This window comes from Leucoraja erinacea, chromosome 31 (genome assembly GCF_028641065.1).
Source record: "Leucoraja erinacea ecotype New England chromosome 31, Leri_hhj_1, whole genome shotgun sequence".
NCBI lineage: Eukaryota > Metazoa > Chordata > Chondrichthyes > Rajiformes > Rajidae > Leucoraja > Leucoraja erinaceus.
In genome coordinates this window covers 12,882,692-12,896,713 of record NC_073407.1, presented here as the reverse complement: position 1 = coordinate 12,896,713, position 14,022 = coordinate 12,882,692, and the positions used below count along the sequence as shown (strand labels likewise).

Below are 14,022 nucleotides of genomic sequence, written 5' to 3'. Positions count from 1 at the left end.
AATACAAAGTTCTGTAAAGCACAGGAAAGATATATTGGTTTTGAAGGAGATTCAAAGCTGCTTCAGCAGAATGATGTCAGGGTTTAAATGTTGAAAGTCAGCTTTTACTGCCTTGTTTGAAAGGTGATCTAATCAACTGTTGTTTAGTGGGGTGAAGGGAAAAGATTTCTTCTGGTGAGGAAAATAATAGAATAGAATAGAATATAACTTTAATTGTCATTCAGGTATACACACGGACACAGTGCACATTGAACAAAATTTTGTTGCATTGACTCTTCAAAGTAGCAGCAGAAAACCAGAACAAGTTGGTCTGATCATAAATCACAAGCTTAAAAATGCGATAGCATCACAGAGTGAGTGAAGATCTGGAACTCTTTCAACAGCAACATTGTGTATTTATATGGACCTATTCCTGATGCATCAGACCAATGCTAATGAACAGACCTTAACGCTCACCTGCATAGGATATAACAGCAGACTTCATGGTCAAATGAGGGGAGGTAGGGGGTGTCGAGGGAGCAATGGTACGGTTGGAAAAGGTTCAAATTGTTGAGACCAAGAGCAATGGATGATTGTAGGGCAAAGCATCAGGAGGAGAAGCCACAAAGACAAGTTAATCAATATCCAGTGTTGTAATTTGTAGACTGTCTTTGCGGTCGATGGACTTGTTAATTATTGGCCTGCAGCTACAAAGCATTGGTTGTTCATGACCAGACAATGACCTGGTTAATAGCAAGGCCTGCAGGCCCAGAGAATGCGAGTTCAGTTCCCAATGTGCCTGTGGTTACATCTCAGCCTGGGTGATGGGTAGTCAGTGGCCACAGTGGTACTCAGCGGAGAGGAAGGTCAGCCAGGCTTCCCACGTCGCCTTTCTCTCCAGGGGGAATCCAGCTTGAAGCATTGCCTGAGTCACAGCAGGGGCAAGTAGCAACGTTCTGCTGTGGTCAGACCTTAGACCAGCATGGCTTTGTTGAAGGTCAATCAGCTCAGAAATGCAGAACAAGGATTTTAGTTTAGTTTAGTTTAGAGATACAGCGCGGAAACAGGCCCTTCGGCCCACCGAGCCTGCACCAACCAGCGATCCCCGCACATTAACACTCTCCTACACACACTAGGGACAATTGTACACATACAACAAGCCAATTAACCTACAAACCTGGACGTTTTTGGAGTGTGGGAGGAAAACGAAGATCTAGGATAAAACCCACGCGGTCACTGGGAGAAGGTACAAACTCCGTACAGACAGCACCCGTAGTCGGGATCGGACCCAGGTCTCCGGCGCTGCAAGTGCTGTAAGGCAGCAACTCTACCGCTGTGTCCGTGGAGATGTATTCAGGAGGATTGGGAAGGAGGAGGGGGAGTTGTGGGTGGGTTCCCTTTCAGGAAACCCTTGTGCAGGGGAAAAGAATCTCATGAGGTGCAGATATTACAGCTGGAACACCATTCATTGCCCATCCCTGACCCAGTCACGCCCGAGTGTCTGACAGGCCTGTCCACGACACTGAATAACATTTTTACTGTGGCGTGTAGTCACAAACAGTTCGGCAGACTTCCTGTCGAATGATATTAGTGATCCAGGCAAGATTTTAACACCAAAAACTCTGTTTCTTTGATTTATAACCATCTGCTGTGGATGAATTTGAACTTGTATCTCCACTACTCTAGTCCAGAGCCTCGTAGATACTCATCCAATGACTTAACTGCAGTCCGATTATGCCCTCTTAATGGACTGACATCAGACCTCGGTGTTAATGAGATACTTCCACCTTTCACTGCCACAGATGAGGTGAATAAGATTAGCACATTAAATACAAAGATATGTCCAAATACAAAGACTATCAAACTATTAACAAAGGCTGTACAAAGTTTATTTTTATCAAACTTTTATTCCTAGGTTGCAGAAACATAAGATGGAAAAAACAGGAATAATTGGGTATGATAATTTAAATGCGACTGTTAGGTACATGGATAGGATAGGCATAGAAGGATGTGGGCCATATTAAGACAGGTGAAGGTGGGGCATGTTGGTTGGCGTGGGCAAGTTGGACCATAGGGCCTGTTTCCACGCTGTTTAACCCTATTACTCGATGATTAGCGGGGAGGTTAGTATTATTGGTGGTGGTGAGGTGGAGTTAATGGAATGTAATTTGTGATGCACCCACTAACACATGGTAACCTCAGGGAAAGACAGAGACTGAGGAGGTATTGGCATCTTGTGAAGGAACCTATCCCACAGATGAAGTAATTGATTCTAATCCAAAGACGTCTATTACAGAATCCCTTGACAACAGCACTGCTCACTCTCCAAGCACAGAAATCGCTAAACCAGAGAATTTTGCAGTAACAAATGTGACTTCCACCAGCTTCCAGCTATCATGGGCAGCCCAGAGCGGAGCTTTTGATAGTTTTCTTTTAACAATAAAGGATGTAAACGGAGTGGGCAGGCCTTTGAGGATTTCCCACCAGGCTGATCAACATACAGCTGATGTAACAGGGCTGGTACCTGATACTGATTACAAGATTGATCTGTACGGAATTGTTCAAGGCCAGCTTTCAAAGCCACTGACAGAGATTACAAGAACAGGTATTCTTCAACGTCTCGTCATCACTTTCCATGTTGTCATGCTACCCAGAGGTCGGAATGCCTCATGTACATCCCATCACCCCATTACTGCATTTAGAAAGCTTAACATTCATTAATAGATCTTCCTTCCATCGATGTGTGAGCAGCAATGTGTTGTCCCTTAGAAGCAAGGACAAGTAACGTATGGGTTTCTAACCCTCCCCAGTGCTTCAGTTATTGGTTAACACACATTGGCAGCCGTGGGTGGTCCAGTGGTGCAGCTGGTGGAGCTGCTGCCTCACAGCGCCAGAGGCCCAGGTTCGATCCCGACCTTGGGTGTTGTCTGTTTGGAGTCGGCACGTTCTCCCTGTGTCCACACGGGTATCCTCTGGGTGTCCCCGGCTTCCTCCCACATCCCAAAGACGTGCGGGTTTGTAGGTTAATTGGCCTCTGCAAATTGTCTCGAGTGTGTCGGGACTGGATGAGAAAGTAGGACAACATAGAACTAACCTGAACAGGTGATCATTGCTTGGTGTGGACTCGGTGGGTTGAAGTGCCTTTTTCCGAGCTGTATATTGAAACTAACATTATCCACAGCGTATCATTTTGTGCCACCTTCATTTCGAGTGGGGAGCTGTTAATTCTTGATCCATGTATAAGACACATCCAAGGTATACCCAATGCACTGCTAACAGTGCACATCATGGGACGTAGTTCCAATGTAGTTTTAGAAAATGATCTGATATATTTCCTCAGTTGATAGCAGAATGTACTGGTGTAGAGGGAGAAGGAGATTGGAAAGAGATTCTGGTCCGGATGGCTGGACACGAGAAAAACATTTTTCACACAGAGTGGTGAATCTCTGGAATTCTCTGCCACAGAGGGTAGTTGAGGCCAGTTCATTGGCTATATTTAAGAGGGAGTTAGATGTGGCATTTGTGGCTAAAGGGATCAGGGGGTATGTAGAGAAGGCAGGTACATGATACTGAGTTGGATGATCAGCCATGATCATATTGAATGGCGGTGCAGGCTCGAAGGGCCGAATGGCCGACTCCTGCACCTATCCTCTATGTTTCTATATCTGGGATCAGATCTGAATGCGAATCAACACAGTTAAACCTTTGTTTTATTTTTTTAAGTCTTGCTTTTATTTGATCAAAAACAATGTTACTGATAGAAGCAAAATCTGAAGGGAAAAAAACACCTTTACCATATTCATTCGTGAAGCTGGAGTCACTAATAGGCAACAGTAAGGAGCTAATTCTGTGACTCCTGTCCAACAAGCTTTGGGAGGGAGCCTCACTGCATGTTTGCTATTTGCCTTAACGCCATGGATAATGGTCTCAATGCTTTGCTTGATAAAGCTGAAAGTGACTCTGAGTCTCTGAGCGACAGAAGCTTTGTGCAGCTTCTCCTGGCTCTGAAAGCACTGGCTCCATCCGGAGTCTGGCTGCTTCGGTAACACTGCCCTCCAGTGGACAACAAACTCATAGCACAATGTGTGAGAAGTTTGCAGGTTATGGCTGGCTGTGCAGACTCCCAAGTTCACATAAGATCATGTCCTACCACGGGAGACCCCAAATCAAAAACATGGGCACTTTTTCCTCTTTACCCAACCCCGGGAGTGCTGAGTGTTAAAACTAAGCCGAGGCAGAGATCATGGTTCATTCCCTATTAAGGACACCAAGCAGCCATCTAGACCAGAATCTCTTTCCAATCTCCTTCTCCCTCTACACCAGTACGTTCTGCTACCAACTGAGGAGTCACTTCAGCTCATTTTCACACTCTGAGTTTACCCGAAGCTGAAACACCAGGACTTTGGCCCCTTTTTGCTTTTCGAATTAAACCCCTGAAAATATCACTAATAATATATTTTACATGAACTTAGTTTGAGAAGACTTATGAAAGGTGATGTAAAATTATCCGTTCTATGATTTAGAGAAAAGCTACAATACATACCCACAGTCACTGCATGTTTGTTATGTATGCGTCTAAATAAAGAAGTACTACCTAACCATTATATTGTGAAGAAGGGGGCAGATTCAGTTTGAATGTGCAAGAATATCCTTATAATGTGCGTCCACTTTCACATTATATTCATTTACAGGCGAGTTTTTACATTCTATTTTTATTTCTGATCGCAGCATACTGAACGGAATCTGCTGTCTTCTCACTCATCACTCCATACTGCGTTACACTGCTACCTCATTATCTGGATTGTTTTCAGATTCAAGTTGCTCATCTGTGCCGGCATGCCCTTTGTGTGTTATAAATATTTATGTCCAGTTATACATTACTGTCTTAACATTGCCTTTGATCACTTAGTGACACTGACATCCATCACGTCCATCTCTCATTATTTTCCAGAGGTGTGTGTTAGTGACTTGTAACTTGCTTCTCTTGGCTTTCTTCCACTCCCAGTTGATAACGATATTTCATGTAATTCATTACTTTGCCAGAATCTGAACTTGACAACTTAGCAGTATCAGACGTTACCTCAGGCAGCTTCAGACTTTCGTGGACAGCAGAGGGACGTTTTGAAAACTTTGTTATAGAAGTTACGGACTCTGATGGTTTATTCAAACCACTAACATTCACACTGCCAGGTGACCAGCATTCCATGGACATCCCAGATCTGCCTGCTGCTACTGACTATGAGATTTCCATCTATGGGATAATCCATGGTCAACCAACAAAGCCACTGCACACGGAAGCTCACACAGGTACTTAGATACTTAATTCCTGACTCTTTCTCCCTCACGCAGAAGCGAACCGGGTCTGTCAGTGGCACTGTATTTATTTTTTCATTCCAGCCTCTCAGGGTTTGATTTGATTTAATTTTATTGCAGGCTCTACATTACAAAGTAGAATGTCATTTTCTTCCCACTGTTTATTCACTAATTTCATAGGAACTGGTCTATGCTGAATGGCTGCTCAAATGTTGGAATGTTTCTCGACCATCCTAAAACTGCATGGTTGTTAATTTTGTTCTGCTTTTGATATTGTAACCATTAAACTTCTCCGTACAACAGTAAGGGATTGCATCAAAATCGCCGCATCGGTGGAGACACCACACTGTACTAACAAAGTTGACTCTTTTCCCCCTAAAGGTTTGATGCCTGGACAGATTGTTGATGTGCCTCTGTGTGTCTGCGTGAAAATGGCATAACTGTCTGATTTCTGAGACATGGGTAGTTTGCCATTGCATTTGCCTCTGTTCCAGTGGATGCCCGCATCAGTTGTAGGACTGCCACTTAATGTGAAGCGGAATTTGACTGTGGTTTCTGTTAAAAAAATATCACTGAAAATCCAGAGAGTTCATACCTAGGCAAGGTACGAACAAAAGATTTAAGATTTACACATTGGCCTTACCATTTAGCGATTCAAAATCTTGGAGGAACCCAGTCAATAAACCTCACGGTGGCAAAACTACACGTGATTAAGATGAAAATAACTATTTAACCATTAATGTTGTACTTCTAATTATTAGCAGATCAATGTTAATTTTGTGGTCATTACGTCCAGTCCTTGAAATAGCTACTAACTGTTCATTGACATTTTCGTAAACCTTAATTCCTGGTAATACCGTGCTATTTTGTGGAAGCAAAAAATAAATGTGTAAAAAAGACAGAAGTGAGACAGTTTGCAAGCCTGTGAGGCAAACTGCAAAAACTGTCCCATGCAATTTGTAAAACCAGGGACATTGTCGCAATGCAATACTAGGTTGCAATATCCGCTTGTAATGGTGTGTGCGTGTGTGTATTGTGTATTAACACCCAAAGTCTTCTATGCTGCAACAACATTTATTTTCAACCTTCGACAAGTGAGAATTGCCTCAAACATGTTAGCAGCTCTGTGGCTCAAAGAAGGATGAAATAGATAAGTTGCAATGAGAACGACACTTCAAAAACATGATGTTACACATTATGTAAAACTACTAATAATTTTTATAAGTAAGCACAATAATTTGAATGGACAATATTAACCGTAATATTACAAAAGCACAATGTTACATTTCAAATCGGTTTTATTCCTTGTCTAAAATAATAAATTGTGCCAGTTGTACCCATTACAGTGAATATCCATTTTTTAGTTTTATCACAATTCTGTTATAAATGTATCAGCAGCCATAACTGATCACCAGCTGATTATTACTGATTCACAGCAGTTTTCTCTTTATCTGAAATCCTGACTTCATAGTGTCATACTGTACAGTAACAGCCCCTTCAGCTCACCTTCTCCATGTTCACCATCAAACACCATCTATACCAATCCCATTTACCAGCACAGTGTCTGTACCCTGCTGTGCCTTATAGTTTTGATTGCTTCTGCAAATGCTTTGTAAATATTGTGAGACTATCTGCCTCCACCACCCTCTCAAGCGGCGGTTCAGACTTCCATCACCCTCTAAGTGGAACTATCTAGCCATCTATCCATCTATCCATCTATCTATCATATCCATCTATCTATCATATCCACCTATCTATCATATCCACCTATCTATCATATCTACATATATATCCCTCTCATAATTATGTTTACCTCGGTCATGTTCTCCCTCCCCGTAGACATCTTTGCTCCATGGAAAACAAACCCTGTCTATCCAGTCTCCCCTTATAACTGAAACACTCTATCCCAGGCATCATCCTCTGCACCCTCACCCAATGCGATTGCAACCTGCCCCGTGGTGTGGTGGCCAGAACTGTGCAAGGCATTTCAAATGTGGCCTGACAAATGTTTTATAAATGTTTTACCAAGACCTCCCAGATCAATTCTTTGCCCCAGCTGTCTTTCCCCCTGGTGCTTCCATCTTCAGGGATCTTGCAAGGTGTCCCTGAATGTTCCCTTGGGCCCAACTTGATATATGTTCTATCTGTATTAAATCTAGCAAAATGCATCACCTCCCATTTGCCAGGAGTAAGTTCCTTCTGCCACTGCCCTGCCCAATGATTTCAGTGGCCTGTGCTTTCCGATCAGGATGCTAATGGGCTGTTCGATCACTGAGACACCACAGCAACCACATGTTATCCTGCCCTGAAACCAACTTTATTCCACAATGAGTCGTTGGTGGCAAAGTAGAGGAATCAGTAGAAGCCCAATTCCCTCCAAGTCTCTCTTCACTTAATTCCCAACGAGATCAGTTGACTCAACATATACCGATCAGGAATAAAGCCCAGATCTTCCCTGGTCAACATACCTCAGCTGCTCAACCCCCAAACTAACACAAGTCATGGAAACATAACAGCATAAAGAGGAGTGGGAGTGAATCATTGAAAAAGTTTATCCATAATTTCAATCTATCATTAGCTGTAATTTTGAACATATCATGTTTGCAAAGTGAATCTTTCTTGAAGACTTCAGTTTTGATCCAAAAACAACAAAAAACATTCAGAATTCAGAATAAATTACATCTGAATCCTTTTTTTTTTAATGATTCACTCTTCTAAAAATAGAAAGCAGTATTAGTATTTAAAACATAGAAGATAGAACCGTACAGGACAAGAAATGGCCCTTCGGCCCACAATGTCTGTTCTGAACATGATGCCTAGACCAACTCTTATCTGCCTGCACATAATCCATATCCTTCCGTCTGCTGCATATTTAAATGCCTATCCAAAAGCCTCTGAAATACCACTATCATATCTGCCTCATTCACCACCACTGTCATTTCCCATTGCCACATCACGTTCCTGTCATTTGATTCTACATCTCTATTTTATATTTCATCATACTATATATTATCAAATGTTGCAGGAATCATACCCAAGCTAAACTCATCAATACGATTAGTATCACTGTCACTGACCTCATGTCTATTCTGAAGAGAGACACAAAAAGCTGGAGTGCCTCAGCGGTCAGACAGCATCTCTGGAGAAAATAAATAGCTGACGTTTCGGGTCGAGGCCCTTCCTCCGCTGAATTACTCCAGCTTCCTGTGCCTATCTTTGGTTTAAACCAGCATCTGCAGTTCCTTGCTACACACATCATGTCTATTCTGCTTCAGTTAGTTTGATTTGAGTGCAGAAACTTGTAAAGTTTAGTAACCTTGGGTGTGTAAGATGTGGTAAAGTTAATCACACTGACTTTTGCCTTTGCATGTTGGGAAGAGTTCTTATTTGCTGGTGTACTGATTATTGTTTTTTCCCCCAACCAATTATTTCCTCTCCTCAGCAACGCAACCCGAAATTAGCAACCTAATGATTTCCAATCTTACCTCAGATGGTTTCACAGTCTCTTGGACAGCAAAGGGCACATTTGAAAGCTTTGTAGTAGACATCACAGATCCTAACAGGATCTTTGAAACCTCGGAGCATTCTGTCTCAGGGACTCTTCGCTCTATTGACATCTCAAACCTCTCAGCCAACACTGATTATGTCATTTACCTCACTGGCCTTTATCAAGGACAGCATTTGCAAACGTTTAGTGCATTTGCTACAACAGGTATTTGTGCTACAGCTGGGCTTCCTAGCTGTCGTTTGATTCTACATCACTAATATCCGTCCACGACTTGTTTTTTTTTATAGCACACCTGCTTATTTAGAAACATTAAAATGAATAAGTATTTACCTATTTAACTTATTTGAACTGTCATTTGGATTTTCTCCCAAATTTAGCAGTCCTCCAGGATTGTTAGTACTGTAGTTCTACCTTGCATTCTTAATACCGTGGATTTCATTTGAAAGTTTCAAAATCGATCTTCATTTTAGAATGAAAGACTTTAGCATTCAGATTCAGCTGAAAAATAGAGCAGTGTGCTATAAATAACTAATTCATATCTTTACTCCACGTTATACAGTGCCCTCCATAATGTTTGGGATAAAGACCCATCATTTATTTATTTGCCTCTGTACTCCACAATTTGAGATTTCTAATAGAAAAAAATCACATCTAGTTAAAGTACAGTTAAACACAGCTGTAATTTCTACATGGTGAAACCAAAATGTATAAAATACCCTTTAATACAATCTGACAATGTGCACTATAACCACATGTGATTTTTTTTTCTATTACAAATCTCAAAATGTGGAGTACAGAGGTAAATAAATAAATGAAGGGTCTTTGTCCCAAACATTATGGAGGGCACTAGAACTGTTACTTGAATGCATATCGTTTCTTTAGTGTTTTGTTACAAAAGAAATTGTGCACATTTTTGTGAAACAATTATTTAAATTCCTGATGTCCCTTTCAACTAGATGTTTGATTAGAAATGAACAAACATGCTGAAATGATTTTTGCATGCAATAGATCAAATCATTGCAACTATAAGTTAGTGTGGTCTTAATGAAGCAGAGGTCACTCATGTTAGTTTGCATGATATTGTAACGTTCGGGAGTAGTACTAATTATATAGGTCAGTATTGTGAAAGCTACATTGATAGTGATGTGCCTTCCTGTTCAGTTGACCTAAGTTAAATTTGACACGTTAAAATGCTAGGGTTATAAAGTTCATGCCTAATGATGTGAAACTGCCTGAGAAAATGTCAGGTTATGTTTAACAGAATGCATTGCTCAAAGATATATGAATATAACATGCCTGCTTATTTAGCCATATTGCAAAGAATAAATATTTATCCATAATTGGGGTATCAGTTACTTGTTAAATTGAATCTCTCCAAGATGCACATATTATACCAACTCTACAGAGGTAACATAATAATCTAGTCATCTAATTGCAATTGTAAATGTGTGATAATAATCAACTTGAATTTTATTTCGACTGTGCCATTTAATTTTAAGCTAATTTGGTTTCTTTTGTTATGTTGCTTTAAAAGTGCTGAAGTTTTATTTCCAAAACAATCCCTATAGAAGCAGAACCTGAAGTCAGCAACCTAGTGGTTTCAGACATTACCTCAAACAGCTTCAGCCTCTCCTGGACGGGAAACGATGAGGCATTTGAAAGCTTTGTCGTAGAACTGATAGATTCTGACCGGTTCTCAGAGCCACTGGAGTACACGGTACCAGGCACTGTGCGATCCACTGACTTCAACAATCTCATATCTGGCACCAACTATGTGATTTATTTATATGGTGTTGCCAATGGGCGACGTACAAACCCGGTGACGACTGTTGCATTGACAGGTATTAGTGCTTTATCACAACAACACTTTATTGTCTCTCATTTAACAGCATCAAGCATAAATGTCCACTGAATTTGTCGCTCTTTGGCTTGGTTTATAAAGACTTCTTTCCTACTTCATAGGATATTATCAAGGCAGGGATTGGCAGATTCCTGATTAGTAAAGTGCCTGTCCCACTTTCACGACCTAATTCACGACCTTGTGTACTCGTGGACATTTTTCATCAGGCTAGAAAAACGCCCCGACCTACTTGATGCCACGAGTACCTACGACTAGCATCACGACCTACCTACGGCCTCCTATGACCTCGTGACGACCATGCTGCGAGTATGAGTCAAGGGCAAACTCGGAAGAGGTCGTGAAAGTGGGACAGGCCCTTTAGGGTGTCAAGGGTTACGGGGAGAAGGAAAGAGAGAATGGGGTTGAGAGGGAAAGATAGATCAGCCACGATTGAATGGCGGAGTAGACTTGATGGGCCAAATGGCTTACTTGTGCTCATATGACTAATGAACTATCGAGATGCTCTGTACTGATGTAACAAAGGGAGAATGTCAATACGTTTGTCAGTCGCAGCTTGATGTTTTGTTTTCCAATGACTTGTGCCTTTGCATAATGGCTCAGAACCTGCTGGACACCCCATTAGTGAGGCACTGCCTGCACCATCACCGCTAGTCCCAAACACTGACATCTTTCAACTGAAAAATATTTTAACTGCAAATTGCGGGCAATGTGAAAAATGTTGTTAGTCACAGTTTTACCCTTTTCCCCTTAATTTATTTATAAAATCTCGTTGGAGCTGGAGCTATCTCATACCTCCTTTTTGCCCTAATCATTACCTTCTCGTGTATGCTCCTCAATCCTCTGCACTCTTCCAGGGATACGCATGATCACAGCTGTATATAAGGCTCACCCACTGACTTTTCAGTCACTAGGTCTGCTTAATCCCTAAAAGGAGGTTCGATCCTGAATGCGGGTGCTGTCTGTACGGAGTTTGTATGATCTCTCCGTGCCCGCGTGGGTTTCCTCCCACATTCCAAAGACGTATACGTTTTCAGGTTAATTGGCTTGGTATAAATGTAAAATTGTCCTGTGTGTGTGTGTGTGTAGGATAGTGTTCATGTGCGGGGATTGTTGTTCTTTGCGGACTCGGTGGGCTGAAGGGCCTGTTTCCGCACTGTATCTCTAAACTAAACTAAACAACGCAGCGCTCCATTTGTGTGACTAACTCTACCTAACTGTTTTGGCCAATGCTATTGTCACGCAGTAGTTCTAGAGCTCAAGGATTGATGGTAAAAGTCACACAGGAAGTTTATTACTGCAACATGAGCTCAAAATAACTGAGTAACTGTACTGCATAATAAATACCTCAAGCAGAACTGCAATCGATTTTCCAGCATTTGGTGAGAAATCCAGTCAAAATGCCTGATTACTCAAAGACGCATTGTTTCCAAATAACAACACTTTATCTCTGCTTTAATTGGTAACCAAATTTGCAGCAGAGTTTCATGAGTTTGAGTGATTTAATGGTCATAGAGTGATACCGTGTGGAAACAGGCCCTTCGGCCCCACCTGCTCGCACCGGCCAACATGCCACACCTACACATGTCCCACCTGCCAGCATTTGGTCCATATCCCTCCAACCCTGTCCTATCCATGTACCTGTCTAACTGTTACTTAAATGCCTCAACTACCTCCTCGGACAGCTTGTTCCACACATCCACCACCCTTTGTGTGAAAAAGGTACCCATCAGATTCCTATTAAATCTTTTCCCCTTCACCTTAAACCTATGCCCTCTGGTCCTTGATTCATGGTGCTGGCAATATACTGTTAGAAAATCTGACTTTCCCATAGCATGTATTTGATGCTATCTGACTGGGTAACTCCATCATCAAAAGGATATCATCGCTTTGAATTTTCTTGTGCTTGAGTGAAATGAAATGTTGTTTCACTGTAGAGATTTAGTTTGTCGTGCTTGATGAAACTGAGCTTAGATATTGCATCCATCTTGCTCCAGTTTCTTCGAACAGAAATGTATTTCTGTTATAGTTTTCCCAGTTAAATTGCATGGCTACATTTGAATTAAATGCAGTGCATTTGCTGAAAGCAACACATTGTAATTGGCTTTGTGTAAATCACTGTCACGGATAGTTGCCAAAATCTATTTTTAATTAAATCTTATGACCCTTTGTGATATGAGTGGCAGAAAATCAAAATCCTAGGGAGTAAACACTCCGAATGTCAGAAGTTGTAATGGAAAGCAGGCACAAAAGCAAGCAAATGGGTCAGCATCTGACAGGGAAAGCTGGCTTAATATCTCAAGCATCATTCTTCACCTGAAAAAATGTAAAGTGCTGGAGTAACTCAGCGGGTCAGGCAGATCCCTGGAGAACATGTACAGGTGACATTCTCCAGAGATGATGCTTGACCTGGGTTACTCCAGCACTTTGTGTCTTTTTTTTTGTAAACCAACATCTGCAGTTCCCTGTTTCTATGATTCTTGTTTCCAGTTTCCGCCTGCATCCTAAATAATTGTGGTTAGGTTAACAAGCTACTGTGGGTTAGCCGTTAGCCTAGGCATTGACAAAAGAATCAAAACAGCACACGATGGAAAATATATTTTATGGTCTGGGGAAATAAGACTAGAGGGAATGGTGACACAAGAGACTGTAGATACTTTAATCAGGAGGAACAACCAATCTTCTGGAAGAATTCAGCGGGTTGAGTAGTGTGTGTGGAGGGGAATGGTCAGTCGATATACCAGGTGGGGACCCTTTGTCTGGACTGGAAAGTAGAGGGGAGATAGCCGATATGAAGAGGTAAGGGGGAGAGGAGGCAGGAATTGGCAAATGACGGGTGGATCTAGGTGAGATGGGGTTGACTGGCAACTACACATGGCTGTGATGGTGAGGAGATAGCATTGTTCTGTTGGGAACTGGGCCAAATGGCCTCCTTCTATGTTGCAATAAGTATAGCAATAAACTTGACCACCCAACAGAATTTTCAATTCAGTTGTGTCTTGAGATATACATGGCTTCAAAACCATGTTGCAAAACCTGAAAGTCTAAAGAGAATCATTCTCTCACAACAACAGATTTATTGAGGCCGGTATTTGTATTCTTTGGAAAGAGCAGTTTACTTTAGAACTTATTTGCTATTTATTTCTGTATGAATTTCTTTGAAATATTCTCCACTCCAGTGGTATAATAAATTCAATCCAATTGTTAAAATAATAAGTCTTTAATCTTAGATCTTGGACTGAATTTCAGAATTGATGTGGAGATGAGTAAAATGCTGGCTGCAAAAAAATGTATTTGAAGCCACTGATTTAAGCAGAACTCTGCAGTTGTGAAATATTAAGCCATCTTTCTTTTAGATGTGTGT

The 14,022-nt window shown here is 41.5% G+C and overlaps 1 protein-coding gene across 12 annotated transcripts in view; it reads left to right on the top strand.

Annotated features, from left to right (window-relative positions):
• Positions 1–14,022, top strand: part of tncb (tenascin Cb) — a 119,937-nt gene that overhangs the window by 83,679 nt on the left and 22,236 nt on the right. For 5 of the 12 annotated variants that reach the window (XM_055659962.1, XM_055659961.1, XM_055659964.1 and 2 more), the window contains 4 exons: positions 2,276–2,584; positions 5,023–5,286; positions 8,735–9,004; positions 10,369–10,641. The exons of 2 other annotated variants lie outside the window; for them this stretch is intronic. In XM_055659962.1, coding sequence (XP_055515937.1) covers positions 2,276–2,584; positions 5,023–5,286; positions 8,735–9,004; positions 10,369–10,641 — 1,116 coding nt within the window. The remainder of the gene's footprint in view (positions 1–2,275; positions 2,585–5,022; positions 5,287–8,734; positions 9,005–10,368; positions 10,642–14,022) is intronic. 5 more of the 12 variants (XM_055659967.1, XM_055659970.1, XM_055659971.1 and 2 more) reach the window with 3 other exon arrangements.